Source organism: Aquarana catesbeiana, linkage group LG03, assembly GCF_042186555.1.
Source record: "Aquarana catesbeiana isolate 2022-GZ linkage group LG03, ASM4218655v1, whole genome shotgun sequence".
NCBI lineage: Eukaryota > Metazoa > Chordata > Amphibia > Anura > Ranidae > Aquarana > Aquarana catesbeiana.
Window position 1 is genome coordinate 78,532,684 of NC_133326.1, and position 19,081 is coordinate 78,551,764.

The following is a 19,081-nucleotide window of genomic DNA, read 5'->3' on the forward strand; positions in this document are numbered from 1 at the left end:
GTCACTGTGATTCAGGAGGGGACATATCGTTTTGATGATCTGTGCTGCTGCACACTGCTGTCAGTGTCACTGTGAGAGTGAATTTCATGTGTGTGCGCCCATTCTAATTTCTTGCCTGAGTCTTGTTCCTGAGCTACTTACTTACTACTGTAGATCGAAAATAAAAAATAAGAGATATGTTTTTTGCCTTAATATCTGCATTAAATTACATTGCTAATTGCATATTGTACTTTTTTGTAGCCTAAATACTGAAATTTGCACTTAAAACTGTAAATTTGTAACTTTTGCAAATGTCAGTAAAAACTTGGCTATGCCAGTAAATTTTGGGTGTCGTGTCAGTAAATTTCAATTTGGTAGGTTGGCAACACTGTCGGTTAACTGCTTGTTTAGGTCTAGGAGGCACAGAAAAGAAGATTTACTTATCGATCTTCAGCCCTGCTAGACTAGTTTAAGTTTAGTGTTAGTTTTCTTGCAGTTTAACCCCCTGCCGACCGCCTAAATGGGAATTTATGTCATGATTTAAAGTTAAATACCGGGGTTACGGCTGCGGCTAGATGCCATAATCCCAGTATTTTCTTTCCCTTCAAGCGGCTGGCTTTCCGATAAAAGTGGTCCTAGTGGTGGATTCTCTGCGGGATCACTTTTAGAAGCGGTGGGAGAGGTGACCCTTCCCCCCACACCCTGCCGCTTCCCAGCCTAACGTTACCGATCGTTAAGCCCGGAAATCATCCGGCGTCTGCAGCGTTTTCCTATAAAGAGGAGTGATAGCAAGATGGCCACCGCTCATCTCTATGCCCTTGGAGGACTGGAGTGACGTGGACGTCACTTCCGGTTCTCGGGACATGTAAAACATGTTTTGTTTTTTTTTCCCTTAAAGGAAAAGATAAAAAAAAAAAATATTTTTTTTTGATCTGTTGCTCTTAAGAGTAGAAGGGAGATATGGGTTCTTTTAGACCTGTCATGCTGTATTGTTATCACAAGGGATGTTTGCATGTTTACAAGTGATCAAAAAAAAAATAGTTAGAGGGACAGTGTAAAAATTAATATAACAAAATGTAAAAAAAAACAAAACATTTTTTAAAGCGTCCCCTCGTGCAGTAGTGAACACATACATAGGTCACTCCCACATATGGAAATGGTGTTTGCATCACACATGTGAGGTATAACTGCGAATGTCTGAGCAAGAAAAATAATTCTAGCCATAGGCCTCCTCTGTAACTCTAAATTGGTAACCTGTCAAAATTTTTAAAGCGTCGTCTTTGGAGATTTTTAAGTACCATAGTTTGGTGCCACTCCACGAGTGCGCACAATTTTAAAGCATGACATGTTAGGTATCTATTTACTCAGCGTAACATCTTTCATACTATGCAAAAAATGGGGGCATACATTATGTTTTGGGTTTCTTTTAAATTCATTAACATGAATTGCGTCTGAAAAATCGCTACGCAAAAACTGTGTGACATAAAAAATTCCAACGACTGCCATTTTATTCTCTAGGGTCTCTGGTAAAAAATATATATATATATATATATATATATATATATATATATATATATATATAAAGTTTGTGGGTTCTAAGTAATGGTCTAGCAAAAAATACTGTTTTTTACTTGTAAAGAAATGTCAGAATGTTGTAAAGAACAGATGTCAGAAAAAGACTGGGTCCTCAAAGTGGTTGTTAAGCCACTATCTCATCTTTATATCATCCCCTCTGTCAGATAAAAAGCTACATCCTAGTGCCTATGCTTTATAAAAAAAATAAAAAAATAAAAGATTTCTACCTGTTTTAACAGTGTCTTCCAGCGATAAGATGACTCCAGGCTATCTGTTCTCCACGTCTGATATCTCTACTGAGCGGGGACCGAGATTCCCCTGCTGACATTAGCCAGGGAGGAGGGGAGGAGATGAGAGCCTGGAGTCATGTAATCGCTGGAAGACCCTCTTAAAAATCCTTTTTTTTTTTATAAAGCATAGGCACCTGACAGAGGGGATGATATACAGATCAGTTAGTTTTGAAACAGTGGGGAGAGGAGCTGATGAGCGATAGTGAGGGGAGGGGGAGGAGGAGGGGGACAGAGGGGGACACAGGAGAGCTGCAGATAGCAGCGTATGACGGAGGCACGTACACTGACAACAGTGTCAGGGCTCAGCAGCCCTGATATATCGTGGTCAGTGTACAGAGGGGAGAGTAGAAACAGGATCAGCCAGGTATTACAGGTGATACAGGGGGCCAAATGACACAGCACAAGCACTGTGCTGTATAAAATGCTTTAGAGGGGTTGACCAATGATAGATTTTAGGTTAACAAACGCTTTAAGTGGTTGACCAATGATAGAATACTCAGCTTAGGCAAGGTAGGGAGCATGTGATAAACGTGTCTGAGCAATACATACTGCACTCACCTTTTGTCTGCGTCTTCAAGAACGCTGCCATAAAACCCCTAAAAAACCATGTGTGTGCCTTCTCTCTTCAAATGCAATTACACAATTTCAAAGAAAGACAAGCTACAGAAGGATGGATCTTTTTATCTTTACCTGATGGCCAACTGTTTTCTTATGCTCCTTGCTTTTTTGGTCAGGCTTTGGTTTGCGCAGGCCAGTGCGGGATAAGAGCGTGCGTCCCGAGGATGTCACCGTTGTGGGGCTTGTGCTCTGCTCATCATCTTGGAACAGTTCAGTCAGCAATTTAAACTAAAAAAAAATACAAAACTAAAAAAATTACGATCCCCTAAGCGATGTTTTGAATACTGTTAAATAAATTTAGTACCAGATTAGTAATAACCACTCTACTTTTGTCTCAAAAATATTAGTAAAAAAGTGCATAACAAAGATAATAGCATTGTTTTCTAGAAGGTTTTGTAGAACTTAAAAGGGTCATAGAAGAAGCATACTCACATGCAGCTATTGTAAAAAGCAAAGAAAGAAATCACCTTGGTTTAGTTGGTCTAGTTTCTAACAAAAAAAAGGTTAGTGTACTACTGTAAATAATAGTGACAACCACCAACACTTCACTTTACCATTCATATGCCTGACACCATCATTGGATGTATTAAAGTGGTTGTAACCCGGAAAAAAAAAAAAAAAGAGATCCTGTTCCCTTATAGCAGGTTAAACAGCACAGTGCTTGTGCTGTCTAATCCGCCCCTCTCTAAGCTGTAAAAAACTTGGCTGACCTTGCCTGGTCCTGTGTCCCACTTGGTGTGCTGACCACAGTAATCATGGCTATTGATCCCTAATTACTGTGGTCAGTTTACGTGCTTCTGTCATCCCACTTCTCTCCTCTTTCCACCCTCCCTGTCAGTCAACGTGTGTGTGTGCGTGTTTGTTTCTCATCTCCACCCCCCCTCTCCTGCTGCTGGTAGTAGTAAAGTAAACTTTTAAAAAATTCACTGCCAGCCCCTCTCGTTTATCCAGCCATAACACACTGTGTAAGTGTTTGTTGAAAACAAAGCCTCTAAATACCTTTTTTTCAGATATCTTCAGGCCAGTCACATGACTCCCAGCCGCTCTCCTTCCCCATCTAAGGGCTACAGCAGGAGGGGTTGAGTGGCCAGCATGGCAGTCACATGACCTCCCTGGCTGATGTCAGAGAGAGAGCTCAGCCCCTCCCACTGTAGCCCTTAAATCGGAGTCGGAGAGCAGCCGGGAGTCACGTGATCGGCCTGAAGATATCTGGAAAAATTTATTTAGAGGCTTTGTTTTCAACAAACACTAAGGCTGGGTTCACACTATGTGTGGTCGTTGGGCACAGCAGGGCATCCGGTGCGCCCCCGTTCACCTTTTCAGCTCCACATTTTCCCCTGAAATTGGACCTGAAACGGAGCCAAAGACGCACAGGACCCTTCTGTTGTGCGCTCCACGGCCGCCCCGGAGATGTGTGAACTGGCTCCATTGAGAGCCAGTCACACTCTCCTGTCATGCGAATTGGAAGTGGGGGAAACCCGCATCCAATTCGCATAAGTGTGAACCCAGCCTTACACAGTGTGTTATGGCTGGCAGTGAAAGGTTACAACCACTTTAACCCCAATATTGTTATCTGAATACAATATGTTTCATGATATTGCTGATACGCGTTCTATGATAAGCAGATTACGCATTTTGTTAATTACTCTTAAGAGACACATGCAAGGGATCCTGATGGGAATCTTGTCTCCTTGTGTCCCAGATACTAAACTTAGCATATAAACTCAGCTGAAAAGTGGAAATAAAAAGGACTCATGTAGCTCTTTTAATGTCTACACTAATTTAACCAGTGTGGTGTACATGCCCCTAGAAACTGGAACACTCTGTTCATCAACCAGTGCAAGCAGCCACCCTTATCCCAAGCAAAAAAAAAGTAAAGCAGGTTAAAGAAATAGCAGTGGAACCAATTAACCCAGGAGGATATGTCCTGAAAGATTACCTTCTGATGAATATGTATCAAACACATGGAATAAAAATAAAAGAGGAGAAAATACAATGTAATCAGGTGATGGTTCAAAAATAAAACATTAGCAAAATGTACAGATAATTCATGAATGAATACAAAACCATAATGCATTTACAATCCTGAACCAAAGCCTACAAGTATTTTTGGGTTCATTCACATAAATAAGAGCGTAAAACCCACTCCCTATAGTTTTTTAAGAAGGTTCCTAATAATAGCTCCAAAATAGGTTCTTCAAAAAAAAAAAAAACAGCAAAAGTGAAGCAGTGAATGTGAATTTCAACATTCACTGGTAGTGAAGCAATGACAGTAATTCAACAACTTGCAGTCAGTGTTGCCAACATCAGTATTTTTACTGGCAGCCAGTAAACAATGGGCACTTTTCACCTGCCAGTAAATGGCAGTGACAGGAAAAGTTTGCCAGTAAAAAATATGCCTGTGATACTCGGCTCGGAACTGCACACGCGCAGCTCCTGTCCTGAGCCAGCCGAGACGGCAGAAGGTGGGACTGGCGGAGGCGGTGCCTGAGAATGTCACGTGATGTCACAGTGCAAGGGAGCAGCCAGAGACTGGTGTGCAAGTCTGCGGGACGGGAGCAAGGCAAGCTGGGTGCAAGACTGTCAGTGCTGTATGGATTGGAGTGGACTTAAGGGACCACCTGGCGTGGTTAGAGACTGTCACTGTGACTCAGGAGAGAAAGTGTCGAGGTGTTGCCATCATCATCTGTGCTGCTGCACACTGTTGTCAGTGTCATTTTGAGAGTCCATTTCATGTGTGTGTGTGCCCATTTTAATTTCTTGCCTGTTCCTGAGCTACTTACTTACTATATCAAAAATATGTTTTTTTTTGCCCTAATATCTACCTTTAAATTACATTGCTAATTGCATAATACTGACATTTGCACTTAAAACTGTAATTTTGTAACTTTTAGAAATGCCAGTAAAAACTTGGCTGTGCCCGTAAATTTCAATCTGGTAGGTTGGCAACACTGTTTGCAGTACAAAGGCCGTATATAAAAAGCCAGAATTTAAAGTGGTTTCAAAAGCAGGTGGTGTTTTACCTTAACACATTCTATGCATTAAGGTTGAAAAACTTTCTGTGTGCAGCTCTCCCATATAATTACCTGAGCCCGGTCTCGATCCAGGGCTGTGCATGAAAGCAGCATCGATGCTCTCTCTCTCCCTCCTCAATGGCTCAGGGGCATCAGTGGGAGCCATCAGCTCTTGCTGCTGTCAATCACAGCCAGTGAGGAGGGAGCAGGGGGTGAGGCTGAGCTGCACTCTGTGTGTCAATGAGATGCCAGTTTATGAAGCTGTGTAGATTGCTTCTCCTGTGGAGGAGTGAAGTGATCTTCAAACGCTTAAAACAGTGGAGAACGCCCCCTGATACTGGAATCTCTGGAGACTTTTTACGAGATTACAGTAGAAGAAATTCACAAAAACATAGAGATGTGCGTTTATTAAGCAGTGATAAATTATCACTGCTCAGTACATGGACATTCCTGGAGGAGACCCCCCCCACCTAGTAATAAAATACTTGTCCCCCTACACCAGGGATATGCAATTAGCGGACCTCCAGCTGTTGCAGAACTACAAGTCCAATGAGGCATAGCAAGACTCTGATAGCCACACGCATGACACCCAGAGGCAGAGGTATGATGGGAGTTGTAGTTTTGCAACAGCTGGAGGTCCGCTAATTGCATATCCCTGCCCTACACTATATATACACACATTATATGTTCATACATACATTTTATATTATATATATAAATATATATATATATATATATATATATATATATATACATACACACACACACACACACACACACACACACAGACATGGCAGGGGGGCATGGTTACTGTCTTGTGGGGTCTGAAGTTCTGAGCGAGGAAAGAGGAAGTCAAAAATCTTTGTCCTTCCCCCGGGATTCTCTCTTCACTCCCTGATTCTCCATCTCCGAGCTGGTGAATTGGGGAGTGTGAATTCTGACACAGATCGCCAGTGAAGTGCTGAGATCGCAGCTTCATAAACTGTCCGTTTCTGTGTCAATGAGGGATTCTCAGTGTACGGAGATAATCGGAGTAGAACATGTTCTCCCTCGATCATCTCTGTTTCATAAACTGTTTATAGATTGTGATCAGCGGTGATCCTTGGGACCACCGCTGTTCAGTTTCATAAACGGACACCAGAGTGCGGCCCGGGAGCAAGCTCGCATGAGTGCCCCTATAGCAAGCTAAAGGGGCAGTCAGCAGGGGGGAGGAGCCAGGAGAACCAGCAGGGGGCCCAAGAAGAAGAAGATCGTGGCTGCTCTGAGCAAAACCACTGCACAGAGCAGTAAGTATGGCATGTTTGTTATAAAAAAATAGTTTCCCTTTACTATCTCATCAAGTGATTAAAGCAAGCTCACGGCAGCAGCTGTGGACTAAAGCTGGCCATAGAGGGATCAAAATTGAGGCGGGTTCAGCAGGGACCGGGCGAATTTCTGTCCATCCATGGTCATTCCAGCTCTAACGATGGACTTCTGTGGAACTGGAACGTTGGAAAACTTTTCCCAATCAGGCAGCTACAGCCGCTGATAAAGTCGTTACTGTCAGAAAACAATATCTCAGTGGGAAGAATATCTCTATCCACCTCAATGGGGGAATCTGCTCTTTATTTTCATTCAGCTCACAGCCCAAAAGAAAAAATAGGATTTTTTATAACAGCATACCTGTAAAATCCTTTTCTTGGAGTACATCATAGGACACAGAGCCTCAAGTAATTACTTATTGGGTTATAGCCTACCTTCAGGTGTTGACACTGGCAATCAATAAAGGAAGTTGACTCCCCTATATAACCCCTCCTCCTTCCAGGAGTCCTCAGTTTTTGTAGCCAAGCAATATAGTTATACTCCATAAGACAGAGGGGCGGGACCTCTGTGTCCTATGATGTACTCCAAGAAAGGGATTTTACAGGTAAGCTGTTATAAAAAATCCTATTTTCTTTATCATACATCATAGGACACAGAGCCTCAAGTAATTACTTATTGGGATGTCCGAAAGCAATACCACTTGAGGGGAGGGAGACACAGCCCATAAGGCACCCGCAGACCTGAGGATTTATACTGCTGCCTGCAGCATACAGCGCCCAAAGGTGACATCCTCATTCTTTCTTACATCCACTTGATAACAATTTGTGAATGTATGGACCGAAGACCAAGTTGCGGCCTTGCAGATCTGAGTAAAGGAGGCCAGGTCACGCACTGCCCAAGAAACACTAACCACTTTGGTAGAGTGCGCCTTAACCAGAATAGGGGAATCTTACCCCTTAAATCATAAGTTTAAATTATAACTTGCCAAATCCACTTAGCAACAGTGAATTTTGACGCTGCCTGTCCTTTCTTAGGACCCTCTGGCAGAATAAATAAGACATCAGTCTTATGAATCCGAGCAGTCTTCTTTACATAAATTTTCACTGCTCTTACTATATCAAGACAATATAGTGACTTTTCTTCCCTGAAACATGGTCTTGGGAAAAATGATGGCAGGACAATGTCTTCATTCCGATGAAGGTCTGAAATCACTTTTGGCAAAAAGCCTGGCCGAGGGCATAACACCACTCTGTCCTCGTAAATATTAAAATATGGCTCCTTACAAGATAGAGCAGCCAAATCTGATACCCTCCTAGCTGAGGATAGCAATAAAAAATATCAGCTTCCTAGTCAGGAGGACCAGCAGAATATGCTGTAAAGGTTCAAAATGGCTTTTTGTAACACTGACAAACTAAATCCAAGTCCTATGGGCTTTAAGGGTGATTAAACTGGCGGATTAATCCTCATCCCTCTCTGCAAGAAAATCCCCGGACTAGAGCATGCGTAGCAAGCGGTCTTTGATATAAAACCGATAAGGCTGAGACCTGGCCCTTAATAATACTTAAGGCCAACTTCATCCCCACATCCAATATTAGAAAGGCAAGAATTCTGCCTACAATATATCTCCCAGGGTGCCAACTCTTGGTTTTACACCAGGAAACATAAGTTTTCCAAACTCTATAATATAGCTCTGGAAGCTGGCTTCCTTGCGCTGAATAAAGTCGAGATAACTGACCTGGAAAATCCACGTTTCAGAATGTGGGTTTCACTAGCCAAGCCATTAAATTAAGCGTTCGTAAAGTAGGATGGAATATCGACCCCCGTGAGAGCAGGTCTGGCCCTTGTAACCTTTCCTGGGAGAGGCCAAGGACCCTCCACTGCCATCTTTATGACTCCTGCATACCATGACCTTCTGGGCCCTGCTGGAGCTACCAGAATTACCGGCTTTCTTTCCAGTTTGAACCTGCAAGGAAGTCGAGGTAGCAACTGAATCGGGGGAATGCATAGATCAGTGAAAACTGATCCCACAGGGTTACCGGCACATATGTTTTGTATGCAAGTGGATCCCTTGTCCTGGATACAAAGTTGTTTAACTTCATGTTGAATCTGGAGGCTACAAGATCTATGTCCGGAGTCCCCCATCCTTGGCAATCAGCCCGAACACTTCGGGTGAAGAGACCATTCCTCTGGGAATAACTGCTGGTGACTTAGATAGTCCGCCAGCCAATTTTCTACTCCCAGAATGAAAACTGCCCATAGGGATGGGACATTCCTACTGCCCAAGTAAGGATATGGTTCACCTCTCTCTGAACTGAGAGACTCTAGGTGCCCCCTTGGTGATTGATATCGGATTGAATCTGGATAGGACAATTCTCTAACCTGGAGGTCCAGGTTTCCAGAGCCAGCTGCACTGCCTGAATCTCTAAGATATTGATGGCAGGGCTCTTTGAGTTTGATCACTGTCTCTGGACAGTTGTCTTTCTAGTACCGCTTCCCAGTCTGAGAGGCTGGCATCTGACGTTACTACTTTCCAGATTATTGGACCGAAGGATTTCCCTTTCAGTAAATTCTCGAGTCGTAACCACCAACTGAGGTTTTAAGACATTCTTGGGGTCAGCCTGCATAGATAAGCCCAAAGCTTGGATCGTCTTGTTCCAGGCCGAGAGGATTCTGTTTTGCAACAGTCTTGAACGGAACTGGGCACAAGGGACTGCTTCGATTGAAGATACCATCTTCCTACCAGACCATCCGTATCAGCTCTTGTATAGAGCTGATCTTTGCTGGAGACAGGACACCCCTTTCAGGACTGTATCTATGATCAGACCTAAGTAATCCAGCCTTCTTACTGGTTTTAAGGAAGACTTCTCTAGGTTGAGCATCCACCCGAGTTTTCCAGGTAAATGGTTGAAATGCAAAAGCTTTGCTTTAAGCGGGTCATTGACTGGAATATAATAATAGATCGTCTAGGTACGCCAACACTGTTATGCCCTGTGCCCTCAACCTGGCTAGAGGTGGGGCCAGTATTTGTGAATACCCGTGGTGTTGTGGCTAGCACGGAGGGAAAGCCACAAACTGAAAGTGCTGTTCTACTTTGAATCGCAGAAACCTTTTGTGAGCAGGAAATATAGGGACATGCAGGTATGCATCTCTGATGTCGATGGATGCCATTTTCTTGAGGGGTGATGCCTCTTCATGTTCTGCTTTGCAGTTCTGCGGCTCCAGGTCTTCCATGAGTCTGAGGGGTTATATAGGGGAGTCAACTTCCTTTATTGATTGCCAGTGTTAACACCTGAAGGTAGGCTATAACCCAATAAGTAATTACTTGAGGCTCTGTGTCCTATGATGTACGATAAAGAAAAATGATCATCTATGGCCAGCCTAAGGTACCTGGCATCTTTAGAACTTTAGTAAATTTTCTTATACTATTCAGAAGACTCACATATTAAAGTGTAAACCAATACATCCCACATATAATTGATGCATACTAATTAGCAATGAACCTAATATAATTATTACTTAATTGCTTTAAAGTTTTGTGCACACCTGTTATTATATAAATTATAAAGTCCGTGAAGAAAACACATCTTATAAAGACCTCACAAGTGATTATGTGGCCCACAAGAGGGCCTACTCTACCTAAGGAAAAGCAACACATCACATGATGGTAACTATAAGGCCGCAGAATGACAATCACAAAGATTAATCTACAAGAACATACAGTTGGGTGGTTGAGATGATGTCAATGATATCTCCTTTCCAATGATGAACTAGCATGTGATAAAGAAAGACTGTATGAATGTATGATACTTATGAGTGATGTTCTAATAAAAAAAACATCCTAAATGTAAAATTTAGAAAATGAAAATCTCTATTTTCTGGAACAATGATTGTAATAATTATGCTTCACCAACCTTACTGGCTTTCAAGACTTTAACTTGCTCTTCAAACACCGTATCCTTGTTCTTTTCAAGAAATCCTTCACACTGATATTCAACCTTAAGTAGACAATAATATAGTTATAGTGTTACAAAAGAAACAATAATTACTATTAATAGCCCCTATATTATATATTTAGATCTAAGTGGGTTAAAAATTTGAATTTACAGGAAAGCATTTGCTTAGAATATAGTTCTTCTCATGTTAAAGTAGAATTCAAGCTAAAACCTAGCTAGTCTTAGAAATGCAGCCCCCCCCCCCAACACCTGTGCTGACTAGCCTGTTTAAAATAAGATGTGTAATATACTCACCTATTTTCAGCCCGTTCCAGTCCGGTCATGATTCCCCTGCGTTAACCAGCAGCTGCTGCAGGGGAGAGGAGGAAACGCCAACAAAATGATGGGCCATAGGAGCCTATGGGTGAAGGTACTGCTCCACAAAGAAGGGACTGTGCCAACCTCCCTCAAGCAAGGCATCGTCAAACCCCTGCTAAAGAAACCTAATCTCGACCCTAAAGACCCTAACTGCCGCAGACCAATAACAAGCCTCAACACCATCTCCAAGATTATAGAGAAAACAGTAGTACAGCAGCTACAACACCACCTGGAGACACACCACCTCCTGGACCCTCTGCAATCAGGCTTCCGCCCAGGCCATGGCACAGAAACAGCACTTCTCAAAATATGGGACGACGCCCTCGAAGCAGCAGATGACGGGGAACCGAGTCTTCTGGTACTGTTAGACCTCAGTGCAGCATTCGATACAGTGGACCACAATACTCTACTTGTCCGCCTCTCAGAAGTTGCAGGAGCCACAGATTCTGCCCTAAAATGGTTTACATCCTTCTTAGAGAATCGCTCTCAGACAGTGAAACTGGGAACATTCACCTCGGAATCTCGGGCAGTCTCCTGTGGAGTCCCTCAGGGCTCACCCTTGTCACCAGTGCTATTTAACATCTACATCCGCCCGCTTCTCAATATCATCAGGAAAACGGACCTCTGCTTCCACTCATACGCAGACGACACCCAACTCTACCTTCGCATTAATGGACAAAAAGATCATCATCAGCAACTACAGAAATGCCTCACTTTAATCAATGACTGGATGACCGCTAGCTCCCTCAAACTCAACGAATCAAAAACAGAACTTCTTCTCCTGCAAGCCAACAAAAATTCCAAAATTAAGACTCCGTGGACACCACCCCCCATCCTCGGACAGACCATCTCGCCCAGCACCAAAGTCAAGAGTCTCGGAGTCATCTTTGACTCAGGAATGACAATGGATGCACAAATAGGATCGGTGGTGAGCGGATCCCACCACCTCCTCCGCCTGCTTCGCAGACTCATCCCCTTCATCCCAGAAGAGGACAAAGCGGCAGTTGTGGGAACGATCATCAATTCCCGACTCGACTACGCAAATTCCCTCTACGTAGGTCTACCCCAATATCAGCTTGCGCGCTTGCAACTCATGCAGAACACGGCGGCAAGACTGTTAACAGGAAAAAAGCCCTGGGAATCCATCTCCCCATCCCTAAAAAGCCTACATTGGCTAACTGTGAAGAACCGGATCATATTCAAGACCCTCTGCCTCACCCATAAATGCATACAAGGAAACGCTCCGCAATATCTCCGGGAAAAAATAAAACACTACACACCGATTCGCAGTCTTCGATCAGCTAACCAAAACCTCCTCCTCATTCCCAAATACCGCTACAAAGCAAAGGGAGAACGTAGATTTGCAGTCCAAGGACCTCGCCTATGGAATGCTCTCCCAACCAACCTCCGCATGGAAGAAAACCACCAGGCCTTCAGGAAAAAACTAAAGACCTTCCTTTTCTAGAAGCTGGCTACAGAGAATACATCTAGCGCCTTGAGGCGATTCAGTTCGCAATTGCAGCGCTCTACAAATCATTCATTCATTCATTCATTCATTCATTCATTCATTCATTCATTCATTCATTCAGGGTTTCCCAGCCATTGTCGGGTGCTCTCTCCTCTCCCCTGCAGCTGTCCTTGGGTGACACAGAGGATCACGTGGCCAGACCAGAGTGGTCTGAAAACAAGTAAGCATATACCGCTTTTTTACAAAGGTTAGTCAGCACAAGTGCTAGGAGCAGGAAAGGAGCATTTTTAAGACTACTTCTACTTTAAAAGGCTATTGTATACATCTCTTAAAGTGTTACTAAAAGCACAACAGTAAAATCAGTCTGTATATGCAGTAAAGATCGCTCGTTATACTCACTGTGGAACCTAAGGGGTTAATCCTCTGCATTGTGTAAAAAGGCTGTTTGATCCTGTCTTCTCTGATCCTCCTCTTTTCTTATTGTTCCCAATCCATCTCCTGATAGCACAGAGCCTTGGAGGCACTCTGCACATGCACAGTTTGGTGTGTATTGCTAGAGAGTTTTTTTGTTTTTCTTGGGGGTGAGGGGGGTGGGGGTGAATGTGACAGCACAGGGCCAATCAGCACTGTGCAGACAGAGGGTCAGGAGTCCTGCAGCCTCATAGGACAGTCAAAGGAGAATGAAAACTCCTCCTACAAGCTTTAACCAGTGCTCGGCAGGACACTGATAGAAATCACAAGACTGCTATATACGGCTGATGAGAAAAGGTATTTAGCAGTTTATATCTATTAAAATAATTGCATTTCCATGCTCTGTGTACTGAGGGAGAACATTGTGTGTAGCTGTTGTCTGGGCACACACGGAGCTCTTTCTAATCTATTTCGGATGGGTTGTAGCACCACATTGGTACTGTATTTATACATCTCCTAAATATTCCCCAAACGCAACACTTAAGCTTCAATCTCAAAAGCAAAACAGATGGATTGGGTGCTATGACACCACTTTGCAACTCAGCTGTCACTCAGATCCACCATGCCACTAAATAAAGCGCTTGACAGCCTGCTTTTGGTGGCAAAATAAAAGATAAGGAGATATCCTGTAGATAATGCAAAGTACATTTTTATCCACCATTTTTATCCACCAACAGAACCATTGAGTTACAATTGCCTCATAAACAATATCATTAAACCAGATGAATATAGTGGGCAGACGTACCGTTTATGAAGGCTGTGCAACTGCACAAAGGCCCTCTAGGATTTAGGTGTCCATTTCATGGTGCTGGGACCTCTCCTACCATCACATAGACTAGTAAACTGCTCACCGCTATCTACATGTCAATTGTTACACAGTAAAGATTTCATTTTACTTGGCCCATAATTAAATGGTAATGGTGGTGGTGGTAATGATGGGGTTACTCTTGCACCGGGGACCCTTGGACCACTACTGAAGACAACCATATGTAACCACCCAGATATGCCCAAGAAAGAAGAAAAGAATAAAATTGCATAGCTTGAATACTAGACAGAACTGTGGCCACGGATTAACTAGATCAGATAACACACTTATTTTTACCTTGTCTGCAAAGTGCTTGATAATAAAAGCTACATTAGACAAACGTGGTTTTTCAAACAACGGGCAGGTCTTGAGGTGAGTATTGTATAATTTCTGGGCCCATGTGTTATCTGACCCTTTGGGCATCTGCAAAATCAAACGTATAAGAATCATTTTTCAAAGAAAACAGAATAAAAACTTAAAAAACACTTAATGTTTAAACCTGGTATATTTTTAACATTACATATACTCAGTGAAGTGACTGGCCTCAGAAGATACACAGAGATAAAAAAAAAATGCTCATATATACATTGTACCTGTTTATCTGCAGCCCTCTCTCCTCCACAGCTATTCAAAGTGCAGAATTGAGACAGCATTTCTGGCTCCAGAAGGAAGGGGGCAGAGGGATCTAATCTATCCCACACTGCACAGCATAGACAAGGGAGCTAAGTGTAATCTGAGACCTGAGGGAGACCACACCCCTCTACACAGTCTCATAGGGAAACACACAGCTGTGGTTGTCAATCACCAGTGCTTGGGGAGGGGAGGGAGAGAGGGCTGTTTCCCAGGATTGTCTGGTGTCACCATAGTCTGTCAGAAGTGACTCATGTAAATAGCATAGGAATGAGAGAGGAGACATAAATCAAACTCAGTGCTTAGGATGGAGGCAAGTACACACTACAGAAGGATATGCTTTGTTCATTTTTTATTTTAGAGGCAGTGGCAGCCCGTAATGCAGGGCACCCCCCTAATCCATGCGCTCGGCCCCCTAATCTACATGGGGGCGTCGGAGGCATGGATTCCAATGGAGTTTAAAAAAAAAATGTAATTAGTACGTAATTAAAGGCTCTAATAAGCTTCAAAAAAGGGTGGGCTCGGGAGGCGGTGCCCACCCAGCTGTGTGACAAGAGTGAATTAATATTTGCTAATGTGTTCCCGATTCTCCACCTGGCCAATCAGGAAGCAGGTCCCATCACCTGATTGGCCGAGAGGAGAAGCGATCTTATTGGCCGCTGAGGAGGAGGAGGGAGGAAATGCAGGGGAAGCCGCCGTGGAGCACCAGGAGGAGGAGACGCCGCCCGGAAGCACTGCCCGCGACCTAAATTGGGTAAGTTTGGATTGTTTGTCGCCCCCCTCAAAAATTGTACTACCAGCCGCCACTGTTCAGAGGTTTACAGCCAATTGAAACATATACAATAAGTATGATTTAAAGCTACCCCTGCATTTCTCTTCTGCTCCCTCTTTGGACACCATATAGGTCAAATGTATGTGTAGTGTACGCACCATCATGAAGTGGTTCATAATACGCAACATAATGACTTGCATTGGGGTAATAAACCTCAAACCAATTCTGTTCATATGAATCAGCTTTTATTAATATGTTTTGTAACAAAACTGTCAGTTCTAGAAGTAAGTCTGAATATAGACCAAATGAATACAACACTAAAGGTCCGTACACACGGTCAGAAAATCTGAAGATAAACTTCGTCCGATGAACGATCTGCCAATTTTCTGATCGTTAGTATGCTACTTTTGACAGCCGATTACGGTTTTTCGGCAGACAAAAACTGGATGTGCAGACTTGAAAATTTTTGTCTGATGTGACCACAACGTCTGATTTTCTTTTCATCAGTACGGTCTTCTGACAAAAAAAAATCTGAAGAGCAAGACTAGGCGTGCTCAGAAATGAAACAACACATAGAAAACAATTCAACACATTATGTCACTTCTGACGTTGAATTCTGTCGTCAGAAACATTTCTGAGGGTGAGTACAACCTCTTCACTTTCGATTTGAGACTAGCATCAAACAAAAAACTGACGAAAATTCGTCCAATAATCTGACCGTTTATACAAGGCTTAAATCAAAAGGCCATGGATAGAAGACTTGGATTCATGCCATGGCATGACGAATGTAGATAAAGCTTCTTTGGCTTTCCAGAGCAGTGTATATCAGATTTCTCAGTATGCTGCTTTTAGTCTTGTGATACATTGAAGACAGATGGCCCTCCTACCTTACATTCTTCATCAAGTAGGTCCAGGATACCCATTTTGGATTCTATGAGGTTGATGCAGGGCTGGTTGTCATAAAAGTCAATTAAGGTCCATGGGATTTGTTCTTTCATGTACTCCTCTTGTTCCAACTTAAACACATGCTGCACACAAAGCAGAAAAAATATGTTCAAAGCAATGTAAAACTGCATAATGCAGGTGTAGGCCTTAGGTAAAATTCAGAGAAGGCTTATGACAAGTATAGTGTCAAATACAGTAAAAAAAAAAAAAAAACACAATTGCAAAAAGTAATGAGGAAAGTGAAACATAGTGAGATATACACAATATGCCATAATGTCTAAATGCTAAAAGGGATACAAGTACTGATTTAGATGGAAATGATTCCTGCAATGACTACACTTCACTCATCTTATTTTATCAGTCTGCTCACACTGGCTAAAACTTCCAGATTGCTTATGTTCATCTCATTTGCTGTTTAGAAGGGGTGCTAATATATGCAGAAATCCACTAGAATGAGAATTTACAAATCTGTACAATTTCTACATAAAATGTAAGAATGAAAATACAAAATAGCAATCATGTGAATGTGTGAAAAACACATTCAAAATGACCTTCCAACGAGCTTTACAATAATAATACATAATACAAACATAAAACACACGCTCAAGACCATAACCCTAGGCTCACACTAGTGAGGGCCATGCTTCCCGTGTTTGCTCGGACACGGCAGCCCATTTGAATGGGCTGCTGCGCCACGTGAAACGCACAAAAAAGGGGCATGCAGCCTTTTAAAGACACGGTTTTGACTATGCGGTTTCCCTGTAGTTCCTGCATCCGTGAGATGCGTGCTCACTAGTGTTAATCCCTTACCTGCCAGTGTCATTTATACATTGTTCAGTGCATTTTTTTTAGCACTGATCACTGCAATAATGTCACTGGTCCCCAGATTTGTCCATCGCAATGTCGCAGTCCCGCTAAAAATCGCAGATCGCCACCATTACCAGTAAAAACACAAAAAATTTTAAAAAATAAAAGCCCATATATCTTTCCCCTATTTTGTAGATGCTATAACTTTTGCGTAAACCAATATCCTTTTGCGCAAACCAACCAATATACGCTTATTGCAATTTTTTTAACCAAAAATATGTAGAAGAATACATATTGGCCTAAACTGATGAATACATCGCACAACCGCGCAATTGTCAGTTAAAGCGACGCAGTGCCGTATCGCAAAAAATGGCCTGGTCATTAAAGGAGTAAATCGTTCCGAGGCTGAAGTGGTTAATGTGGTTTTAAAGGCTCAAGGGCTTTTTACCTTCAAGCATTCTATGCATGAAGGTAAAAAACCTTCTCTGTGCAGCAGCCACCCCTCAAGCTCCCCTAACACTTACCTGAGCCCCATTGCGATCCAGCGATGTGCATGAGAGCCTCGGCTCCACAGGGACTCTCCCACCTCATTGGCTGAGACAGCAGTGTCAGCCATTGGCTGTCAACCACAGCCAGTGAGCCAATGAGATGAGCGAGTGGTGGGGACAAGCCGCGCACTGTGCGTGAATGGACACACAGGGCAGCAGTTTGGGAGCAAGCCTTCTTGGGTGCCACCATAGTGTTTGCTCTGGGGGCAGGGCACTTGGCAGGATGGAGAGGCTAGGAGCACTGGGGGGGGGTTTGCAGGGGACGGATGGACTCCAGAAGAGGAGGATTGGGGCTGTTCTGTGCAAAACCATTACACATAGCAGGTAAGTATGACATGTTTATTATTTTTTTTTAAAACTTGCCTTTAATATCACTTTAAGAAGTAAATAATCCTATGGGAGTATCTCACAAAAAAATTTGTTGCAGAGGATGCCTACAATTTTGCATCTTAGTGCAGACTTCTGGGAAAATCAGTGAGCCAATCACACAAGCAGGAAATGACATTGCTGGGGAAATTCTGTACACCAACTACATACAGAAGGCGTCCAAGTTGCCATATTTCATTGAATTTTACAGAAAATGACAGTGCTGCAGATTGAAATGGAAAACTAATTTTTAATAACATTAAATTACAACATGGCTTGTGTAGCAATTGTATAGGCTATATTTTTTATTTGCTATTTTTTCTCCCCACAAAAGTGGAGTTAAAGCGGAGGTCCGCCGAAATTTTTTTTTTAAAGTCAACAGCTACAAATACTGCAGCTGCTGACTTTTAAAATAAGGACACTTACCTGTCCAGGGTGCCCGCGCAATCTGGACGGTCCCTGCTGTCTCTGGGACCTGTGTGTTTCCCAGCAGACAGCGGGGGGGGGGGGGGGGAATTGTGCGGGAAGAGGCGTAGACTCCCGAGTCTATGCCCGGAAGTGGGTGCAAATACCTGTACATTATACAGGTATCTGCACCCCCCTCCACCCTGAAAGGTGCCAAATGTGATGCCGGAAGGGGGGAGGGTTCCGAAAAGCGGAAGTTCAATTTTTGTGTGAACCTCCGCTTTAACCATTGAATAAGATTTGTACAAAAGAAAATTGGTTTATATTGCTGTGCTTTCCTTCAAAAAATACTAGTTGCCCGACTTACACGGTGCTCTGGGCGTTTCAACACATTTTGCATCACTGACTTGGTACAAATATGGAGATTCTGAGCCCTGATTTCACCTGCTCCATTGTTTCCTGGAAACAGGTACGCAATGGTGGCCTACATGCTTGACGAGCAGACTGTAACATAAGTGACCACTCACCAAATTAAACTGCTGCTGCAACTTCTCATTGGCATAGTTGATACAGAACTGCTCAAAGCTGTTTATCTCAAATGTTTCAAACCTGGAAAACAATACACATGTATTAATATGAAGTTTCAGACATTAACACCTGAAATTATTAAGTTTTGAAACCTGTACTGAAAAGACAAAAAGGAGGATTTTTCAGTTAAATATGAAGTTTAGGTATGGCAATTTTTAAAGTTACAATGGCCCAGCTTGGATGCATGT

At 42.9% G+C, this 19,081-nt stretch overlaps 1 protein-coding gene across 8 annotated transcripts in view; it reads right to left on the reverse strand.

The window, feature by feature from the left end:
• MYO5A (myosin VA) overlaps positions 1–19,081 on the reverse strand; it is a 290,881-nt gene that overhangs the window by 93,111 nt on the left and 178,689 nt on the right. For all 8 annotated transcript variants that reach the window (XM_073618728.1, XM_073618727.1, XM_073618732.1 and 5 more), the window contains exons 11-15: positions 18,833–18,914; positions 16,122–16,262; positions 14,130–14,255; positions 10,690–10,773; positions 2,535–2,690 (exon numbers count right to left, since the gene is read on the reverse strand). In XM_073618728.1, coding sequence (XP_073474829.1) covers positions 2,535–2,690; positions 10,690–10,773; positions 14,130–14,255; positions 16,122–16,262; positions 18,833–18,914 — 589 coding nt within the window. The remainder of the gene's footprint in view (positions 1–2,534; positions 2,691–10,689; positions 10,774–14,129; positions 14,256–16,121; positions 16,263–18,832; positions 18,915–19,081) is intronic.